Consider the following 23,642-nt stretch of genomic DNA (forward strand, 5'->3'; position numbering starts at 1 on the left):
CTCTCAAGGATATTTATTCATCCTTTCGAGAGAGTACTTATGTAATAAGTTTTTATAAGATTGATATAAACACTACTGATTCTGTTGAAGCTTTGTCTGGTTGATCATATTAATTGTATTCACCCTCTCTACAGTTGTTAAGGGCCTAAAATAAAGTAGTCGCAGCAGCGAAGCAATAACTTACCCAATGGACAATATCCCAGAATAGGTCCTCAACTGCTCTTCTTCTCCCACCACAGTTTGATGGAGATGAAGCTTCTTTCTGGGTCAAGCCTCAACCAAACACAGTTAAGGTATCTGTTGATACTGCCGTTTTTGCAGATCGTGAATAGGTTGGTTTTGGTCTAGTTACTAGAGATTCAGAAGGTGCGCTCATTGAAGCTAAAGCATTGGTGCATCATGAGCTTCTTACTCTAGTCCTAGCCGAAGCTATGACATTAAAAGAGGCTTTAAGATGGATTGATCTAATGTAGTGGCCATCTGTTACACTAGAGACTGATTGTATGGGTGTGGTCCAAGCAATCAAGAGTACAGCTCCGATGAGGTCTCTCTTTGGGGGAGTGATTTCGCAATATTGTGACTTCATTCATCGTCTAAACAATGTTAAGTTGTTATTTGTCAAACAATCTGCAAATATGGTTTCCCATCAGCTTTCTAGAGAATCATATTTTATCCAGGTCGTAAGTCTGATATGTGTTTTATTTGTATTTCCATTAAACATTTTATTGAGATGGACTTAGTAACAGTAAATAAAATTCCTAGCTTTTCGTCAAAAAATATGAATCAAATTGTAATAAAATTCAGGAAAAGTATAACATTAAGCAAGCTTTTAAATTTAACTTATTTGTGCCTCTACTATTTATAAACATTCTTGGTGTTATTGGAATCAGAAATCGGGTTAGAGTGGTATGTAAATGTAATATCCCGTAATTTTTAGAATAGTAATAACAAAAGTAAAAACGAAAAAGGATTATAATTTTATAAGGATTAGGATATAAAAATTGAATTAGAATAATTGGTCTAAAATTTAAAATTAGAGTTTTATTAATTAGAACATTCTAGAAATCTTTTTGTGCAAGTTATTTCGAATAAGGATATAATTTGTTATTAGAGGAAAGAAGTGTGCAAATATTTTAGAAAATCGGCATCTTTTCATTTAAGTTAATTATGTGTATTAGAATATTTTTATTTTAGGTATTACTTGTAAAGATCGTAGAAACTTTGGGACCAGGTTTTTAAATACCTAAATAAATTTAGGTTTTGGTATGCCTAAATAAGAACCGGTCTAAATTGAGTTTTGTACAGAATTTTTGCAAGAGGTACTTTTGTGTTCTCTATGATTTTAATTGTTTATAGCATATCCATGAGCATGCTTTTGTTAATTGATTATTAAACCATCTTTAGCCATGTCTACCATAAACCATGCTTTGTGTCAATATTTTCTTACATTGTTCTGATTCTTGCATACACAAATAATATATTCATCTGATAGTTTAAAATTTTACTAATTTATTATTTGATTCTATTGCATGACAATTAGATGTGATAGCGAAATTAATTATATGTGCTCCGTCATATAATTTTTCTTCTAAATTAATATTATATATGGCCTTTGAGATTACCTCATGTGATAATGTGTATTATAATTAGTAAAGTTAGATTAGGTACAATTTTAGTGTAATTTGGACATTTGAATACATTATAAATTTTGTAATTTTTTTATTAAATATGTGTTACGTGAATGCATGCATGGTGAGTTGCTTTTTGGGTAAATTGTTATGTACAAGTTGCATGACGAATGTCTGATCAATGACATGATTAATTTAGTGAAAGTCACTAATTAATTTTTAATATTGTTCATAAAATTGATCTATTTGGCTCAGTGAAAGTTGAAGTTAGCAAATATATACACGTGACTTACATATTAACTGGTTGACATGTTAGTCAATAATGATTAGTTAATCATTAGTAGAGTAGTTGATATTTATCTTTAAATTTTTATGTTTGGATTGAGTGGCATGTTATTTAGTGATATATATAACAATAAATATGTTTAAGTATGTGTTAAGTTGCTCTGCAAGTCAATTCAGTTACGTGCTTATATGTAATATTAATTATTTTTTATTATGTTAGTTTAAATTTTAGGATTTGATCGTGTGTTAATTTTCGATTTGAGTCGACTTCGAGGTAAGTACTCTTTGACTAACTTTTATTTTCAGAAAAGATTCTGCTGCTGTAATTTTTGGATTTCGTATAAGATATAAGAATATTATTTCGAACTGTATAAGATATAAGATACAAAAATCGTTGGAGGCTATTACTCTGAGTTGTGGAAGAGAACTACTAGAAATTGAAGCTCCAACACTTAAATACACCATTCTTCCTCCTAAAAAGAGGAAAATGCATCAATAAAATGTAGAGGTTTCTGAGAAAGGTGAGGATGAGTCAAAATAATAAAAGTCAACATTTAAAGCTTTCATGAAGTCTTATGTGCCTCCAATTCTTTTTCCAAAAAGGATGAAAAATTTGAAGTTAGAGAAACAATATGAAAAGTTTTTGAAGATGTTTCGGGAGATAAAAATTAGCATTCCTTTTGCTGAGACTTTGGCTCAAATGCCCCTATATGTGAAATTTATGAAGCACACGCAATCGAACTGTAGATAGTCGAGTGAAATCCAATCCACGGAATAATTTGATCTATGGACAGCATCGTTGTGGGAAAGGTCGTAATGCTAGAGGAATCATTACCGCAGGGTATAGAGCGGGAGGTCATAAGCGTCTATACCATAAAATAGATTTTTGACGGAATAAAAAAACATATATGGTAGAATCGTAACTATAGAATACAACCCTAATCGAAATGCATACATTTGTCTCATACACTATGGGGATGGTGAGAAGAGATATATTTTACATCCCAGAGGAGCTATAATTGGAGATACCATTGTTTCTTGTACAAAAGTTCCTATAAAAATGGGAAATGCCCTACCTTTGAGTGCGGTTTGAACTATTGATTTACGTAATTGGAAGTAATCAATTAGGAGGTTTTGTCTAATAGGAAGAATTTAAAGGAGGTAGAAAAAATCACTTTTACCGAAGAGTGCAGTGCTACTAATCAACGTAAGATTCCTCCTAAACTCAAGGATCCTGGAATTTTTTCTTTGCCATGCACTATTGGTGAAGTGGGAATAAGAAAAGTCTTGTGTGATCCTGGAGCTAGTGTAAGTTTAATGATACACTTTATGTACAAAAGACTTGGCTTGTGAGAATTAAAGAAGACAATGATTTTACTTTAATTTGCAGATAGATCAATAAATTTTGGGTATACTCGAAGATATTTTGATAAATATGGATCAGTTTGTTATTCCGTGTGATTTTCTTATTTTGGAGATGAATGGGTATGTTGATATTCCACTCATTTTGGGAAGACCATTCTTGACAACTGCGGAAAGCAATATTGATGTGAAAGCTGGTAAGTTTACATGGAATATGGAGGAAGAAAAAGTTGACTTTGATCTTGATCAAGCTATCAAAGGGTTGTTAGTCAAAACCGAGTATTATGTGGTGGATGTTGTGGATAACTTGTGAAAAAAGTTGATGATCATGCCCTTGGGGTGGAAGCTGAAATTGACGAAAATTCTTCTCTATCACGTGGATTTCGAGGTGTGAACGAAATGGATGTTACAATGGATTATTCGAGACGGCCTTAAAATTTCTACCATAAAAATCAAAAGAATGAAAGTCGTCAAGCTAATAACTTTAAACAAGCGTTATTTGGGAGGCAAACCAAGAAATTTTTATCATTATTAGTATTATATTATATTTAACTATATGTATAAGACTTATGTGTGCATGGACTATGCAGATGAAGGAGAAAAATTTCGAAAAGTGTAAAATGTATGAAGTTACAGAAAATTTCAAGGCCTTGAAGTACATATGCAAGGGCTTGAATTTCAATTTCAGGGGTCTTCATGGAGCAAGTGCTTACGAGAGATTTTCTAAATCTCCTTTTGTCTTATTAGTTCACTATATATTATATTATTTGGATTTTAATGGATGATGATTATTATTCCTTGGACAAGAAACATCAAGGAACATGCTAAGTTAGGGGGGGTGTTTATATGTGTGTGAGTTATATGGTAGTATATTAGTAGTAAAAATATATAAAAAATAAACAAAATGAAAACATAAATAAAAATATTGCATTGTACCATGTAATTGCATTGCAGCATGATCTCATATTAGTAGTATTCCAAGTTAGGTACCTATAATGATACTATGTGCACCTTGTTGTTGACTAAGTCTTGCTATGATCACATGCTAAAGATGTTACATGCGTAGTGTCACTTGTGCAGAGCTTATTTCTTAACACGTTCTTATTATGCTCTTAAATTGAGACTTAGATATGTTTGTTTCTTGAGGGGTAGCCGCTTGTTGATGATTATAATTTTGACTATTCCCTTTTGAGCTTATACGTAAACGCTTAAGTTTGGGGTATGCAGCGGGGTGCACATGTCTTTGTAAAAAAAGAAAAAGAAAAATATAGATGTATAAATAGACCAATAAAGTACACGTTAAAAATTGTGGTATGATTGACTCGATTGATCTCATTAATACTCGAGTAATTAAGTCTGAGGGGAATTTGTTCCTAGTAAACTAAAGTCTTTTATGGTTTGGGATTACTGACCCAACAATCGCTACATGCGTATTAGTTCATAAATCTTTAAGGATCTCGACCATTCCATAGTTTAATAAATCATTTAATTAATATGTGTGTACAATATGGTTTGCAAAGTCTTTTAGTGATCGTAACTCACTTACACTGAATAGCCACTCAACCTTAGACCGAGGTTGTGAAGTCTTATGATAGTTATACCTCACTTACACTGAGAAGTCACATGACCTTAGACCGAGCATATAAAAAAACCATATATAGTTATATACCAGTATTGTATGAATAAAGAAGACATAAAAATTCTTTGTTGACTCTGATGATGAATATTGCTAAGTAACGAAGTGTTTAAGATCTATTGTAGTACTCATCTTGGAACCTATTAACTCACATGGCTTTTCATGTTAGAGCTTGCATGTCTTTGTTTTTGATTCAGTAGAGAACATGTTATTAAGCTAAGCACATACACACATTTGTACTTGTGTTTGCTCTGTGGTGATATTGTGGTATGAGTTTGATGTGTCTAAACTTGTTGCATATTCTGAAAATTATATCTGAGTTGGCATACACTATTATATTTGAGATTTTATTTTTGTGAATTAAAATTTAAGATTTGAATTTTTATTCATAAAAAAATAAAAAAATAATTAACAGGACTATGTAGTCAATGCACTTTAAATTACGTGCAAAAGTTAAACTGGACAAGTAAATTGGGACGGAGGGAGTAGTTGTATATTGCATGGGTTAGATGGATTTTGTAGGTACATTTTTTATAGACCCACACAAAACCCTACTCTTTCACTAGGGTTTTCTTGGGGTTTAAAGGGCTTGTTGCATATGCCAAATGCAACAGTGATTGCCTTACGAAAGTGGTATTATATAGTAGTTTATAGTTATCGTATTACTTGAGGACGAGCAAAGATTGAATTGGGGGTAACTGATGCATGACTAATTTATAGCTATTTTATGTCGTTTTATACTTTTTTAACCTTGTTTTATGATACTTTATTCCTAAATAATTAGTACTAGTTGTTATTTAACTTGTATGGATGCTAAATTTTAATTTTCTATGTTTATAGGAAATTATGCAAGGGCAAGGCGCAAGAGAGAAGAGTACATGATAAAAAAAGAATTTAGGGGCTGAAGAAATCAGTGGGAGAAAATGCATATACCTCACGGCCTGAGGAAAATCATATTCGAAAAAATAAGAAGCTCAGAGTATGAGCTCTTGTGAAGAGGCCCCAAGAACATCATTCAGGACCTGATGCTGAGGTTCAGGGCCTGAACTTGACGAAAATTGCAATTCAAATAGATTTCTACTTGGTTTTAAAATCTCTTTTAGTTATCTTGTATGATTGAAAAAAGTACCATCCGAGTATATGAACAATTAGTTAGGGTTTTAGAGAGGAGAGATTGAATTGAGAGAGGCTTAGAGAGAATTTGAGTAAGGCTTGAAGGGATTCACTCCAAGTTTGAGAGATTTTATCAAGTTGTATCTTTCTTAACTCTATACTCTTGTAATCATGATTTTGGATATTAATATATGTTTGATTTTTTTGATTAGCATGAGTAACTAATTCTCTAATTCGAGAATTAGGTAGTATTCATTGGTGTAATATATGTTTGTTTCATTGTAGTGCGAATTCTCTACTTTGCTAATCTCTCATTAAGGGCTTAACTCTTTTTCAAGTAAGAGAGTCGTGAATCTTTAATTGTATCTATAGAAGTTGTGATGAATTGAGAGAGTAATCATAATTATTGTTCATAATATGATAGACATAGTTTAATTATTGATGGGTAGATTAATACAAGTTACGAGACTTATAATTCTTGGATCGTAATAGTTTATAATTGTATTTCAATTGATTATGAGAGTGACTTTAGGATATAATTATATGCATTATTTTGTATTTTGGGGGAGAATAATATAAACTTTACAAAAATTATTTTTAGTAAAGTACAATGAATAGATATCGTAATACATCAACATTCATTGAACCAATTAAAGAACTCTAGTTCTTGAGTTGCTTTTCCCTATCGATGAATCTTTATTTTAATTGCTTTATAGTTTAGTTAGTCACAGACATACCAAATATTTTTACACACTTCTAGACATTAACATACCGTATACTCCAATTAATATTAATTTACTGAAAATGAACTACACAAAAATACACAACAACATATTACATGGTTATTAATATCTACACCTTGTCTTACAACTGAAGTGCAGAATATATAATCATCAACACAGATGCCGAGTCTGAGTAACATGAAAAAATTGCAGAATTTGGAATTTGAATGACTAAAGGAAGCCAAAAAAAAATAAATCAGTTTAGCATCTGTTGGATTAAAAAGCCCAACAGGTTGCAAACAAACCACTGCCTGTTGGATTAAAAAGCCCAACAGGTTGCAAACAAACCACTGCACATTTTCATAGAGCAATACCCTGCACAGCTGTTTGTGTAAAGAAATATAAGCAGATGACAGAAGAAGCAAAAATGAAAGAAAAAGCCGCAGGGAAGGCACCAATAATATCGCCAACCTGGGAATTGGGATAAGTTTCTTCCTACGACACCTACTACAAACAGCTACAGACCACACATGTCAATGTGATTTTGGCATTTCCCTCCAAAATTTCTTTACAACTAGAAATGTGCAGTAAATTATTAGCCAGTCAGACTTCATTGGGTGGAAGATTAGAGCAGAGTCTGATAAAAAATAGCCAGGAGTGTCGACAAACTTCTAAGAGGTTGCATGAGCATAAGTATCACATCACACCTCTATTTGGCAGTATAGTCCATCGAAGAATCACCTGTATATGGAATATAACATCAGGAATATAAGAATCCTAGTCCAACCTCAAATGGCACCAAGAAAAAAAACTATGTCACATGGAAGATATGTTTACTTAAAGTGGAATCAGTAGACAGCCTGTCTGGTGATGTGCTCCTCCCTGATATATACAAAATAATAACAGAAAAAAATTGTTAAAATAAACCGAGCAGGCAGCAAGGCATATCAGGGTTATTAAAATAAATACATATTTACAGAGGAGGGGTTTGTACTGTTTTATTGTAAAACTTCCATTACTAGGTAAATTCAAGATATATAGATTATACAGGTATCCTAAAAAAAGACAACAGCTGCATCTAAAAAACAATAATTAGGTTACACTTTTGACTAGAAAGTAGAAAGAGTTATATGGAAATCTGATATTCAGGCTTTCTGCATTAGCTCAGTGCGTAGGTAAAAAAAAACTTGCAAATCTTTCTAAAATGTTACAGAGTGGCAATATTTTAAGGCTTTATTAAATATGGAAAAATAAGAACAGCAAGAAAATGATAAACAAAGGCAGTAGAATCAACTATAATACTTAGAGCTCAAAGTATATACCTGAACGACGTAACCCTTTGACAGCCTCAAAATTCTTGTATGTATAGCCAACAAAATTTAGATCTTTGGGAGTTAACATCATCTGCCAACAAATATTTGAAGTAGAACAGGTACTTCAGATTCTTGAAAAAGTCCGGGAAATGTGTTGAGGTATACAGAAATATACTTGAGAACTAAGATGGGTAATTATGGACTAGCTTATGCAACATTCAGATGGATGGTCTTAGTGACTGGTGAAGACTAGCAATGTGCAAAAGTTCAGAAGTGCCACCAACATGGAAAGATGCAACATTTAGTACTTACTATAATTCATCATACTTAAATACACCTCTCATCAAGTCAATAATAGACATAGAAATGTGTTTATTTGATTCCGTCTGTATCAATCGCTAACTGCCACTAATTTAGACTTTGACTTGTGTTGCATCTGGTGTATGCAATTTTAATATTTTCTTGATTTACATACTGTATTATCTATGCATATATAAATAATTGTATTGGGCCTTTTTAGCACAATTTGAAATTAAATTGTCTACATTGGCACGCTAAATGAAAGAAGTCAACCCATTTAAGCAGCTGCATAATGCAATTTAGAATGTAATACAAAGAAATATATAAAAAACATTTCTGCTTTTAATAAAAAATCCAGCAAGTGCAATGTATCTTTCAAATGAGTTATGCACCTTCAGTTGCATTACACCCGTTCCTTTACTTCAAAATGCTACACCGTACCCTATATATAGTACAAATGAGTCACATTTATCTGTTTTACACTCTCTTACCTGTTTAACGCTATTACACTAGCACTTAGCAAAGAAGAAAAACATGTTTTATATGTTTTATGTGGGTGCTAAAATGAGCAAACTTCCTCATATGTGACATTTTGGGTCCTTGCCTCCTATCTCTATGCTATTTTGGTAATTTCCCAAAAACAACAAATTCTAGAGAACGGATTCCTTATCCTATAGAATAGTAAAACACACCTTCCTCAAGGGCCCAGAACCGGTCCTTGACGGTGTTGTGGTCGCATCCTGCATAATTTAAGCATATATCAGAATTAGCAGAATACTAATAATCTTTTGTAAACATCAAGATTTTAGAGATTATGCAGTGCTGGCATGAAAGTAGACGAAAGTTCAAGCAGCCGGGTAATCCCATACATAAAGTATTTTGTTATAAAGTCGCAACTGATGAGTCGGGAAACTTCGTATGAAGACATTATGATGAATAATGCAAAAGATAGACCCAAAAGATAATGGATGGTTATATTAAATTCACTCCAAGATATTTTGGCCTCTTCGTTTTCATTACATTCTGCAATAGTATTGTTAGTGAGGTACATGATACATCCTAGGTTACAAATTTTCTTAACTGAAAGTGTCTCTCTGTCTATCATGCCTCATTGTTTAGCATTCCACCACCCACTATACATACATTTACACCGATATTAGATAACAACAGATCTTGCATCCACATGTGCACATTTTAGTTTTGAGGAGCTAGGCATAAAGAAAGCTTTAGAACTGGATAATACTACGGTAGGGAAAGAGCTACAGATCGCAACCCAGAATTTCATCACGAGAAGTTATTCTTTTGGTTTTGGTCAATTTAAGAAACTTAATTAGAACTGCTATATGCTTGTCCATTTTGATCATTAAGCTCCTTATATATGAGAAATATATTCACAAACAATAATAAGAGCATCAAGCGTAGTATCGAAAGATACTTTACCTCATCATATTTCATAAAGTTCTGTGTATCAAGTTCATCATTCACTTCTGGCTTAAAAGCTGCCTCCATTTCATAGAGTTTGTCCCACGCAGTATCTTTAAACCATGGATGAGCCTGCTCCAATTCAATATGTAGTCAAGGAAGGTGAATGAGTCCCTGATGTGGTATGTCAAGAGACAAAAATACTGCTTCCAACCACAACAGACTCTATTTGTATACAATTAAAAGTCAGCCAAAGATATTTAAGGCTTTAGTATATTAGGTTTTCATTAATAATGAGCACTGGAAAGAGAAATATAAAGGAATTTAAATATTTGGTGCTGCGTTAATGATATAAGAGTTCTTCCATGTTGGTTCCACGAGCTTTACAAAAATGATATTTAAGTAAGAGGTGGGACATGCAATGATACATTAAGTAAAACTGTACTGAAGTAATTGTTGGATAGATGGGAAAATTTGAAGTAAATACTTTGATTTGATCTGCCCCCAGCCGGTGTTCAACATTGCAAAGCAACCTGCAGATCAGGTCCTTTGCTTCAGGAGTTACTCTTGCATGCTCTGGAAATTTCAAAGTACTTCTCCAATTGACAATCTAAAATATACATAGGACCATGTCAGAACAATTTTTACAGTGAACAGATATAGGGTAACATGATTTCTGTCTTCTTCCACAAATATGAGCCGACATTTATCAATAGTTTACATTGGAATACTAAACAGGTAGTGATGAACATAGATCAAAGCATATTGTTAGACAGACAGAAAATGTAGAAACGATAAGGTCACTTTGGTTGGAATCTAATGCACCCTTAAGTGACTCCAAAAGAGGGAAGACGCAACATTTAGAGCAACTTTAATTCCCACATGTTCTGTCAGCTGCACAAGGTTAGAATAGATCAACACTCATAAGTTGGCAAGGACCCAGGACTTTTGGCAGTTCACAGCGGACAAGTAGGAATATTGCCCTATACCACTTGCAAGTAGCATCACAAAAACACAGTATAATTAAGAACACTGAATTATGATGATTCACGATCTGACAAATAAAGGACTAAAACCTGTCTGATTTAAAATCTTTCATATTATATTGATGCCATAACTGATGGTTGAGTTGAACAGTTGCACATATTAAGTTCTGTCTGTTATATAAAAATATATGAGGGCCTCTAAAAGAGTCCAGTACATCGAGTGTATCTCCAGTAAATTGTAATTTAGTTGTTAAGCAATATGAAAAGAAATCCTTAGGAAAGATGAAATAATATCATTAGGCATATGACCTTTTTGCATGTTGTTATCGGATCATCTGCATAAAATGGGGGATAACCAACCAGCATCTCAAACATGATAGCCCCAAGCGACCACCTGTCAATATTGCAAGCGACAAATGTGTATAAATGGGAGATGCAACAATATTTTGCACATAAAATTCTGCAACTTGTAAAAGTTTCCAAATTATCAGTGTATCCTAGAACAAATTGCATCACATTAAAAAACTTTTGACAGAATCTGTATCATTAAAACGCCTACAGTGAAAGGACAAAAAAATATCTAGCATAAATGTGCTGATAGACCTGGAATAACATACACATACACTATATGATAACCACATTTTATAATAATCAAAAAGTATGTGGACAGCTGGTGTATGTTGCCCAGGCATATTTCTAAGGAGTCTTATACATTTTGTTTAAAAATATATATATGGATAGCTAAACATTTGTCTCCGAAATTAAAGAATATAAGGAAGAGCGTCAAATTCATTGCAAGCATAACAAATCTTCAATAAAATCTTCATTAAAACCATGCAGTCTATGACTATTTCTACTAGCCTAGGATCTGACAGTCATGCAAACAAGGACTACCTGGGAAAGCTATACATTTTGTTTAAAAATATATATATGGATAGCTAAACATTTGTCTCCGAAATTAAAGAATATAAGGAAGAGCGTCAAATTCATTGCAAGCATAACAAATCTTCAATAAAATCTTCATTAAAACCATGCAGTCTATGACTATTTCTGCTAGCCTAGGATCTGACAGTCATGCAAACAAGGACTACCTGGGAAAGCTGAAAATATAAGGGCTCAGACAAACAATCTTACAGAAGTGAATAGAGTAAATGGAGAGATGGACGAGGAAGACGAAATATTAATTTAAGTCGTGCTTATCAGGTGACATTTAAAGAACTACTACTAAAATGAGTGACCCTTATCTTTCAATTGGGTAATAATTCATCAACTAGCACAGCTTAAAGAGGCACTGCAAGACTTGTGGAAAAGTATTATAAGATAATTGACGGAAGTAGTTTCATACTATATTCAGAGAAGATCTGTGGATATCATTATAAATTCTAGTAAAAGTAATAAAAAAGGGATAAATTGAAATATAGATTCAGGTCAGAGAAATATAAGACGAAGGAAAAGGTTACTATAAGACTGATTTCCTTTATTATTTGAAGGCATTTTTTCTACTGAGAATTATTTTATTTAATATTTAAAAGTAATGGTGATTCTTCTTTGTATTAGATTTTTGTATACATTCTCCACCGAAATATACATGCAAAAATGTATTAATTATTTTGAAAAACATTTTCCTATCCGATATGACACCTAACTCAGGCTATCATGTCTTATGGTAGGCACGTGATTTTTTTAATGAAAATGCATACAGAAGAATGTGACCTCTAGTAGTTTCAATTTTCATATACTCAAATTCTCAAACTAGTAGGCCAATCATAAAGAATCCCCCCCCCCTGTGGCATTCCTATATAACTAACAAATATAAATAGATAATCGCAAGTCAGCCTAGGCAATACATTTAATAATGATAATAACAAAAAAAATCAGTTATTTTTAATTAGTAGCTACAACATAGGATAACCCAATTAAAAATTCAACTGTGCACTGAAATGACAGGGATAATAACAAGAGTTTCAGGTTATGTATATGTAAAGCCAACTATCAGAGCCTCTTTCATTTCAGAAAAACTAACCAGTCACATTCCAAGCTGTAGCCTTTCTTTAATAGAACTTCAGGAGCTATATAATCTGGTGTTCCAACAGTTGAAAATGCCTGTGGTGATAAGGGATGAAAATAAGGGACATAAATATGAATCAAACAAAGCTGCATTGGAAATGTTAACTTCCTAAGAACATTTCTCAAGGTAATAACATAATCTTGATCATGCAACTGGAGCATTACTTGAAAGGCCATCAATAAAGTCTATTAACATGCTCGCACTATAGAACCCATCACTAGTAGGAAAAAATGTAGGAAGTTATTTAGAAAGAAAACATAAGAAAGAAAATGAGAGGACAGGTGCCATGAAAATTCAGAAAAATAAATTGAAACATAATTTGTATAAAGTGTATTACTACTTGGAGAATAAGCAAAACCATAGTAGAACTAGACTCGAACTATATATATCTACTTTGCTATAATATATTATCCAAGTAATTATATACAGTAATTAATTCAATCTAATCACTATCTTTCACATTTTATTCATATAGATCATATGCGATTCAATTAATAAATGAAAACAATTACATCAAAGCACTCTCATGCATGTATGCATGCTTATATGGTCAACAATCAAATGTCTGTCTCTTAATGATCAAACAACTGATATGGTCTTTTTTATAAGAAAAGGAACATACTATGTCTGACAATCGCTAAATGAAATGTAATCACGAGGTAAATTAGGAGTTGATTTATGCTTCGAATAAGGTTTTGTTATGAGCTTTCACTATGCTTAGGCAGTGGCCCCTATGCTTTATATGTTCTAATTCTTGATTACATTCTAATACTGAAACCCATATAAGGACTTCTAAAGGGATCTAAACAAATAATTATACAGATTCTACTTTCTAGAGTGGGAACAGATATACAAGCTCACCAGTGTCCTTCTATTCAATTTCCAGTGCTGAAGTTGTTCCAAGGAGCTATTCCAAGAGACTCCTTTTTCATTATCTGAAATGTTTTCACTGGCAAGCAATTCATTCTCATTGATAGGGGTTAAATTTTTACAGTCAAGAGGCTTGCAAAGACCAAAATCAGAGAGCTTCATGTGACCATCTTTATCTAATAAAAGGTTATCAGGTTTGATGTCTCTGCAAGAAAACTGATGGTTACTTTGAAAGTAAATTTACATGCATGAACATTGAACATAATGCATTCTGGAATTGACCACTAATTCTCATCAAGAGTTCAATATTAGCACCAACAAAACACTAACAGAAACAAATTTCACCTGTGTATATAGTTGTGCTTATGAATAGACTCTATGGCCAACACACTTTGTGCAATGTAAAATCTGGCCACAGTTTCAGTTAAAGTCTCTTCTCTCATCAGCAAAGTCATCATGTCACCACCAGGAAGGTACTCCATTATTAAATACAAGTGCTCGGCATCTTGAAACGAGTAGTATAGTTTCACAATAAAGTGGCTAGCAACTTCAGCAAGCAAATTTCTTTCAGATCTAACATGTTCAACCTGTCATACACCGAGAATGAGTGATCACAGCAGCAAACAAGAAAAATATAACATACTGCTGCTTGACATTGGAGTTCAAAATAGTCTGCTGCTACTCTCATGCATTGATAACTATAATTACCAGTCTTGTAAACCTGTATCTATTAAATTCTGTGACAGTTTCATATGTACTAGCATGCCGGAGTAATTTGAAAAATAATGCAGATTGGCAATAAATAACTAGTTTGTCAATTGAGATTAATGCTGTAAATGAGGTAAAAAAAACTTTCGACTTAGTATGTACTACTTTTTATAAGCTAATAATAATAAACTGCAAATTTGACAGTGACACTGCTAGGAATGTTTGACTCCACCTGTCCCCTGCTTAACATTTCGGATTTCCTAAGCTTCTTCATGGCATATATATTGCCAGATTTCTTCTCTCGACAGAGTCTCACCTATTAAATAAATACACTGTGATTAGTTCTTTCTCGGAAAATATAACCGAGGTATCATAAACTAAAGAGGGAAAATCCAATATAGGTAACCTATCTTTTAGACCTTGTAAATTTACAAGAAAATACGTAGCAGCAGCAGAAGAAAGGCAGATAATTAAATAGACATGATCTCTTCAAAGCAAAATAGGAAAACTATAATGCACATCGAATTTATATAAATATATAACCTCTCCAAAAGCCCCTCTCCCGATGATTGTTAAAAGATCAAAATCATCAACACAGAACTTTTGCCTTTTAAGTCGAATGTACTCTGTCTCTGTACGCTCCAACTCCTTTAGGAGATTCATTCGCTCCTCCTCTGAGACATCTGAGCTGTTTAACTTTCTTTCAAGCAATGCCCGCCTGCAATTGAAATTTAATAGACGAGATATGAGGTAGTTTTGCTAACTTAAAATGTGAATATTCTTCTGCCAGAGCGACTTTCAGGTAAATAAATTCTTTAAAGACATGGCAGGGCATAAACCCAAATTTATATTAACATAGGATTCAATCCTTTATCCAAGAACATCAACTTGGATGATCTTGGTTCATGCTTATTGAGATGAATTAAACTAGTTTGTATCTGAAAGTGAGCATAAACATATATAACATCCCCATCTGCCTAAAGTCATGAAAGGACCTTATGACCTGGCCTCGTAGGGTTCTTCTAAACATTATTCAAAACCCAATAGTCATATCGAACAAATCCAACCTCCATTTGTAAAAGTTATTTAACTAATCAGGTGACCAATAGAAAATGATATTGTAAATAATAAGCAGTAAAACAAATTAAACAAGACGGCATAAGGTCCATATATACATTAAGATAAAGAAATCATACATTCAGGTTGGCACACGCGAGAACAATTATTTCGCACTTTAAAAAGTAAAATACATAAACATGAAAATGTGCAGGACAATTGTTGTTCCAGAAGGAAGAAGGTGAATAATTGAAAAGGGATACCTTTCCTTGCGATCTCGAATATGTTTCATATGAGATTTATAATGAGCCTCAATGAATTTCTTAGCAGCAGCGACCCTTTCCAGAGTCAAATTAGAGCCCAGTTTTTCCTCAAGATTCACCATATCTTTTGACTCTCCATCTCCTACATTTCCTATTACTTTGCTCCCCATCTATTCAATTCTAATCCTATACCTATTCCTATCAATCAGTTTATATATAAATTGAAAATGATGTTTATGTCTTGATGGTGAATGAATATGAATATATGAAAACAGAAAAGGAGAGGATCAATGATGCAACCTCCAAAAACAAACAGCTGTTACTATTCCTTTATTAATAATGTTGGGGACAGGTGGTGCTTTTATGTAGTTCCTTAATGTGGAGTTCAGTGAGGTTGCCACGTCACATTATGTTCATTTTACCCCATCTCATCTGGCATCAATCAAATGATAGGCATGGAACATTCCACTTCATTTTCTCTCCATTTTAACAAATACACATATATATACACACATATATATGATCATAATTTTATTAATTCGTCCATTGGATATGTGGATCCAGAATAAGGACGGAAATTGAGGATCAGAGAATTTAGACCTATGGAAAAACTTGTACCCATCCTTGTCTCATGAATTTAATTTTCGTATAAAAGAAAAACTCAGTTTTCGATTACGGTTGATACGAGAATTGAATGAGGATCAAATAAGACGACCATCCCAAAATAGTCTGAAACACAATTAGCAGAACGTTGCAGGAGCTATCCAGCCACGAGAAGCAGAGTCTGAAGGAAGCTTTATCATGGTAAAAGGTCTGAGGCTTAAAAATATGCATCTTTGAGACGGATTTCTTACTTGGACACAATTGTTTCGGATTGTGTGATTTATTCAAGCACTTTAATCAAGTTCCCAGTAGTCTATGTTGTTTGCGAATAGTGTGGCTCACTTGTTAACCAAGGCTGCTCGTTTTAGGTTAGGCTTTAATTAATGGAGGGGAATGTTCCTGCTCCAACAGTTATTTATCAAGCTATGTATTCTGATATTAACAAAATGAAAGAAGAGAAATGAAATTATGTTTACCTTAAAAAAAAAGAAAGAAAAGATGACCATCCCAAAATGAAATTGTGTGTTACATATGCCTTGCCCTCTATATGTTTAGATGTAAGGTTTTGTAGCCAAGCGGTTTGTTATGTAAAATATCTGTAACAAGTTTCATGTATTATTGAGCGTGCAGCAACAAGAATCTAAAAATGTATACATACATGATGCAACAACAATTCGATAAACTAACCCTATACTTGAGGTGGCAATATCCATATAGGAAAGAATCATTTAAAGAATATTTGGGTCAAAAAATTTAATCATACAAATGTAGGACCAGAATTGTGGTGCAGGAGATTATGAGCAATTTGATCTCTAGCCTGCATGGAACTCACTGATCTCACGCTATTCTCAGCCACCATTCCATCGTCAAAAAGATCAAACCTCAACTCAGGTTCCAAACTCTCATTGTTCATCTCACATATGTTATGCAAAACACAACAAGCACCAAGCACTACTGGCAAATCTTGAAGCTTCACTTCTGTTCTTTTTTGCAAGCAAGTCCACCTAGCTTTTAACCTCATAAATGCCTCTTTTGCCACCCTCTCATTCTCTTGAATCTTCTCATTAAATAAATGTTGAGCCCAAGTCAAATTCTGATGACTGTAAGGAACCAAAACCCAATCCATTAGAGGGTAACCACTAGTCCCCACAACCCAAACATCCTTCAAAATCCCCCTATTGGCTCTTTGAAAAAGAGCTGATTTTTCCAAAACTTTGTCATCAGACATTGAACCAGGCCAACCTATGCAAACATCGCTGAAAACCCCTTTAGGATCAACAACCCCTTGAACCGTAATCGAGTAAGAAGTCTTCTGATTCCTCTCTGTATGCCTCTTGTTAAAATAAGATGCAACACTAATCTTTGGCGCTATAATCGGAATATGAGTAGTGTACATTGATCCACCTACATTTGGTATCCCAGACATTGCTTCAAACTCATTCTTGATCTCCTTCAACTTATTCTCATTAGGCCATTGTAGATATTTAGGCATCAAAACATTCCTTATAGCCGCGCAAACTTCAAGAACCAACTTATGACAAGTTGAAATCCCCAATCCAAATCTCTTGGAAACGAGCCTTAAAGGCTCACCAGTAGCCAATCTCCAGATACAAACAGCAACCCGTTGTCGAACCGGAATCGCCAACCGTAGCATTGTATCTTTCTTAGTTACAACAGAATCAAGCTCTTCACAAATCTTATCAAATGTAGCTTTACTCATTCTAAAAGCCTTTTTAAACTCCTCATCAGGAAAATCTTGACTATTACACAAATCCCACCAAGCCTTTGACCTGTCTTTCACCCACAACCTCCTCTGCTGCCCTCCACCGCCGTGCACAGCAGCACTACTTTCACCTCCGGCTGCTTCACTACGAGCTCGCTTATCGCGTAATTCACCAAATTCACTCACATCACTATACTGATCACCGAAAAGGGTATCATAATCACTCATTTTCTTGAAATTTTGAGCATCCCATGACTGATAATTGGATGTAGCAACCTGCTGACCCGACCCGAATGAGAAATTTTGTTGACCCGAGCCGTTATGTCCAACCAAAGAAGTGACTAAATCCTGACCTGGGTAGCTCTGAAATCCTTGAAACTCATCACTTCTCTGCCTCTTTTTATTACCAGTAGCATCATCATCCATGTGAGAAGAGTCAAGTTGTTGTAAAAGGCCAAAGAAATTTGAGAAGTCTTCTTCTTGTTGTTGGTTAAGAAAAGGAACAGAAGTAATTTCCATAACAAGGTAGATGATATATATGTTTGTTGTTCAAGTGAAAGTGGAAGTGAAAGAAAAGAGTAATCCATGTATAAATAGGTATGTAAGAAGAGGATTGAGAAGAAAGCAAACGTGTAGAGAGGATGGAGCAAAGGAAGTTTCAGAAAAAATAATTAGTAGAGTACTACTAGCATATTAGACTACTCGGGTTGTTTGTTAGAAGCTACTAATAATAGGGTACGCGCTTGGGTTTACTATCTTGTTGAGTAGGAGCAGAGAGATTGGGGCATAGACAGTGTAACATAAAAAATAAGTAATGGTACTATGTACGACTGAAGATTTGTACTTGTGGTCACGTTTGGAAAATGGAACACTGCTCCGAAGCTTCTTTATTCACGAGTAGAGACTAGAGAATCCAGGGGGATTGTGATTTGTGAATAAAAAGGACCATGAGAAGATCTAGATTGGAATTTGGAATGTAATCACGGTTTTGCTGTTTGGCCGTTGGGGAATGCTGGTTCACCTCGGTAAAATTAGTCTAATCAACTACTGAAAATCTTAAATAATATATGATTGAAAATATCTTTAAAATTATATTATTACCGAGTACATATAATTTATTTTAATATATATCTTTCAATGTTTTAACAAAATAATAAAAAGATTATGTAGATGGTGAGTTAATTTTGACCGTAAAAAGTTAAACAAGACAACTAAAATGGAATAAATATTATTTTCTGATTTAAACAGTATGAAAGAATTAATTTTTAAAAATTATTATAAAATTATTATATATTCTATCATGATGGTAGATGTTGTGGATAAAAAACATGTATTTATTTATTGCGTGTATTTAATGTTAGGGTTTGATAAGTTTCAAACTTTAATGGTTGCGCTTGTGTTTCGTGGCTTTAATCTACCATCACAAGATGTCTATGTACCTTGGCGTATGCCAAAAATCAAGGCAAAACGTAGTTCTTGGTGATGTTTGCCCTCAGGGCTATGGCAGCGAGAGCTCATCAAGGACGCAGTGACTTTCATGTCCTCCAAGGACTAAGTCTAAAACGTCGTTCCAGGTAATGGCTTTGTGGTTTGTAGGATGCCTTCACGTCTTTGTGATGTTTAGAGTTGTGCTCTAGGACGTGGTTTCATGGTGGTGACGTATGGAACTCTTGTCCAAAATGTGCCCTTGATGTTGAAGGGGTAAGACCCTTTATATAGACGTCGAGAGTCGAGGAATTAGGGTAGAATTGGATGACTTGGTGGGAAAGTCTCCTTTTTTTATTGGACTTTGGAATCCTAGAAAGCAGGAATTAGTTTCCTTAGAACTAGTTACTTATTTGAACACATTTATTGGGCTGTTTAATTGGCCCCTTTATTAACTAGGCTTTTCCCTTTGACCAAATCAGGTCTGATTGATGCGACATTAACTCCACAATTAGGGTTATTTTGTATTCCCTATCATTTGCCCCCAACTTCTGGGAAACACACTTGATATTTCGTAGAAGTTAAGTTATCTCTTACCGTATCAGGGGTATAGTTTTTAGCGTAAACTGTGGAGCGACCTACACATTTACAAAAATTTGCCTTATCCGAGGCTTCAAGATAATTTATGAAATTTTCATAATTTTTCATACTCATTTTCTTATCTTGTTCCTATATTTAGGAATTTTCTAGTATTTTTCCCTTAATTTTTGGGGATTATCTCGTACTCACAAGTATTGTTTCTAAATTTTTAAGAATTTTGTCGTACCTCCAGGTATTTTTCCTAATATTTTAGGAATTATTCTGTACTTCTGGGTATTTTCCGTAATTTTTCCGAATATTTTAGGAATTTTTCTATACCTCCGGGTATTTTTCGTGATTTTTCCTAATATTTTAGGAATTTTTCTATACCTTTTGTTAGGAAATGAATAACACAGAGAGAGGGGTGAATGTGTTTTACTGTTTTTGAGCTTTTCTTGAATGTTTATGATTGAACAAAGTAAATTGATTCTTGTAGTGAAATGTGTTCATGTAGAATTTAAACTTGCAGAAAAGTAAAGAACACAAATCTTCAAAACTCACTTAATTTTTATATTAAAATTAAGGCTGTTTTGCTAAAAAATTTCTAGGATCTTAGTTGATAAAGAGCTTAGCTTCTACTTGAGAGTGTTACAAGAAATCTGATCTAAATTGTTACAACTGACTAAGGACCAGTGTTAACTTTATAACTCAGTTAACTGTTGGTTTACACAGTGGATAATAAAACATGCTATTATCTTTTCTAAACTGTCTTTTGTCATTTCTATTTATAGAAAAACAGATCTTCCATTTCTGGCTTAGCATATCTTTAGCAACCCGTGTTCACTTTAATCTTCCTCTGTCAGTTAATCTTTGTCATTGATCTTGCACACTCTTCAAACTGCTTTTTGTAGACTTGTCAGTCCAGCTGTTGGATTGTTTTTTGACTGTTTATCTTGGATGTTAGATATATTTGAGATGTCATGTCTAATCTGTTGTGTTTAGTTTCAGAACATAATATCAGGACTTACTGGAAATCAGAATTTACTAAAGTCGAAGCTTATATCAGAACTTAAGGGCGTCAAGATTTATATCAGGACTTAAGTGCGGATACTTCAGATAAGGAAAGCAGCTGATTTACAGGAAATGATCATGACTAAAATAATAGAAGATATGCATAAAGAGTTAGAAGACTTATAGAAGATAATATCTGATTGATATATTTTAGGAGACATAATTATATTCCATATCAATTAGAAGATATCTTGTAACTGTGTACTATATAAACACAACTTAGGGTTTACACTATATGTGTTATCATTCACGAGAAAGATTATACATTGTAACCTAGCAGCTCTTAGTGATATTGTTCATCACTGAGAGAGAACAACTGTTCTATTGTAACAGAGTTTATTATATTGAATATACTTGATTAATGTTACATACTTGTATATAAACACTATATTCAACCCCCTTCTATAGTGTTGTGTGACCTAACAAGTGGTATCCGAGCCTCTCTGTTGATTTACAAATAGTAAGATCCAGTTTACAATCATGTCTGAAGAAACACAAACCCCACCTAAGCCCACCAAAACTCAAGATACTCAAAATAATCAAACACATAGTCGATATGAGAGTATTAGGGTTCCCTTATTGAGAGTATCTGAGTATCCTATATGGAAGGTAAATATGGCTATATTTCTGGAAGCCACAGATCCAGAATACCTTGATAGAATTAATGATGGACTATATAAGCCTACCAAGCTTTCTGTTGCAGTTGCTGATCCACCAGCAATGATGATACCAAAGGAGAAAAGTTAGTACACAACTGAAGACATCTCATCTATTGCCAAGGATGCAAGGGTAAGGCATCTGCTGCATAGTGCAATTGATAATGTCATGTCAAACAAGGTAATTGGATTCAAGACTGCAAAGGAGATATGAGATGCTTTTGAGACAAGATTCCAGGGAACTGATGCAATCAAAAAGAACAGGAAGACTATACTCACTCAAGAGTATGAACACTTTGACTCAAAAGCTGATGAGTCATTAACTGATTTATATGACAGGTTTGTCAAACTCTTGAATGATATGTCAGTGGTGGACAAGGAATATGATCTTGAAGATTCAAATCTAAAGTTCCTTTTAGCTCTTCCTGAAAATTGGGATTTGAAGTCTACTACCATAAGAGACAACTATGACCTTGCTGAAACCACTCTTGATGAAATTTATGGTATGCTCAAGACTCATGAACTTGAGATGGATCAAAGGAGCAAAACGCATGGAAGATAGTCAAAGATAGTTGCTCTTAAAGCTGAGGAGGAATCTCCAAAAGTGGTTGTCTCAAAGAGGGGCAAAGGAAAGGCTCTCATCATACAGTCTGATTCAGAGTCATCAAATACTGATGATGATGATTCAGAATCTGAAAATTTATCTGAAGTTGATGTTGATGCAGAGATGATGCAACTGTGTGCTCTCATGGTGAAGGGTATCACAAAGATAGCTTATAAGAAATTCCGAAAGGGTAAGAAGTTTTCCAGAAAAGGTGGAAGTTCTGAAAAGAAAGGGTTCAGAAAGTCTGAAGGCAAAGGAGGAAAGTCTGATAGAGGAGACAACTCAAATGTCAAATGCTACAATTATGGTGAAAGAGGCCACATCTCTCCTGACTACAAGAAAGGAAAAAATGATAAAGGACATGCACTTATCACAAAGAAGAAAAACTGGGCAGACACTTCAGATTCTGAAGATAGGTGTGATGGAATTTACGGATGAGCGGAAGCGTGAAATAACAATTATTCCGTAAAAACCATATACCGCATATATAGAAAAACATATAAAAGGGAAAAACTGAGGAATCGAAATCATACCTCGTGAATCGAAGCCTTTAAAAATTGGAGTGCTAGCAGTTGCTCCTCAGTGTGTGAAGCACTCTACCGGTATCCACCAAGAACGATCCGCTTCGATGAACCTTTTTATAAAACTAAGCTTTTATAAAAATGGAGTTTTGGGAGAGAGAGAGAGAAGAAGAAGATGGAGGCTAGGGTTTTCACAAAACCAAAATTGTGTGTCTTGTCAAATGAGCCATCCATCTCATTCTATTTATAGGACTCTCCTAGGGTTTTATAATATATCTTTATATATTTTAACCCCCACATTTTATCTTCATAAAATGCTTTAATAATAATTAAAACTATTTTAATCATTATTCCTTTTTCTTAACTATTTAGAAAAATAATTCTCTCTCTCATTATTCATCAAAGGAAATATTCTTTTATGGTGTGACCCTGTAGGTTCAATATTATGCCGGTAGTAGAAATAAATAATAATAAACTTTTATTAATTATTTATATGAATATTAAAATTCACTAAATATAATTAACTAATTAATAATATTTATTCTACATCGTGAGTGATGCTTCTCAACATATCGCGACTATCTGGATAATATGAATTCACTGCTTAGAATACCAAGAACCTGTCAGTGAATAGTTACCGTACAATTAACTCCTTCTACCCACCAATGTCCTGATTAAAAACAAGGCATGGATCTTGTGTCAAGCCTATCTAATTTAATCATTTGCTT

General features: G+C 33.8%; 1 protein-coding gene across 1 annotated transcript; it reads right to left on the bottom strand.

Annotated features, from left to right (window-relative positions):
* Positions 1-7,174: 7,174 nt before the first annotated feature.
* Positions 7,175-16,117, bottom strand: LOC141724569 (uncharacterized). Its single transcript, XM_074526756.1, has 13 exons — positions 15,733-16,117; positions 14,957-15,131; positions 14,646-14,729; positions 14,051-14,292; positions 13,697-13,910; positions 12,791-12,870; positions 11,077-11,161; positions 10,269-10,391; positions 9,800-9,913; positions 9,052-9,099; positions 8,069-8,150; positions 7,584-7,628; positions 7,175-7,487 (listed from the first exon to the last, which is right to left on the bottom strand). The coding sequence occupies exons 1-13, from the start codon at positions 15,900-15,902 to the stop codon at positions 7,456-7,458; spliced, it is 1,494 nt and encodes a 497-aa protein (XP_074382857.1). The 5' UTR covers positions 15,903-16,117; the 3' UTR covers positions 7,175-7,455.
* Between the last annotated feature and the right edge of the window lie 7,525 nt (positions 16,118-23,642).

Source organism: Apium graveolens, chromosome 5, assembly GCF_009905375.1.
Source record: "Apium graveolens cultivar Ventura chromosome 5, ASM990537v1, whole genome shotgun sequence".
Taxonomy (NCBI): domain Eukaryota; kingdom Viridiplantae; phylum Streptophyta; class Magnoliopsida; order Apiales; family Apiaceae; genus Apium; species Apium graveolens.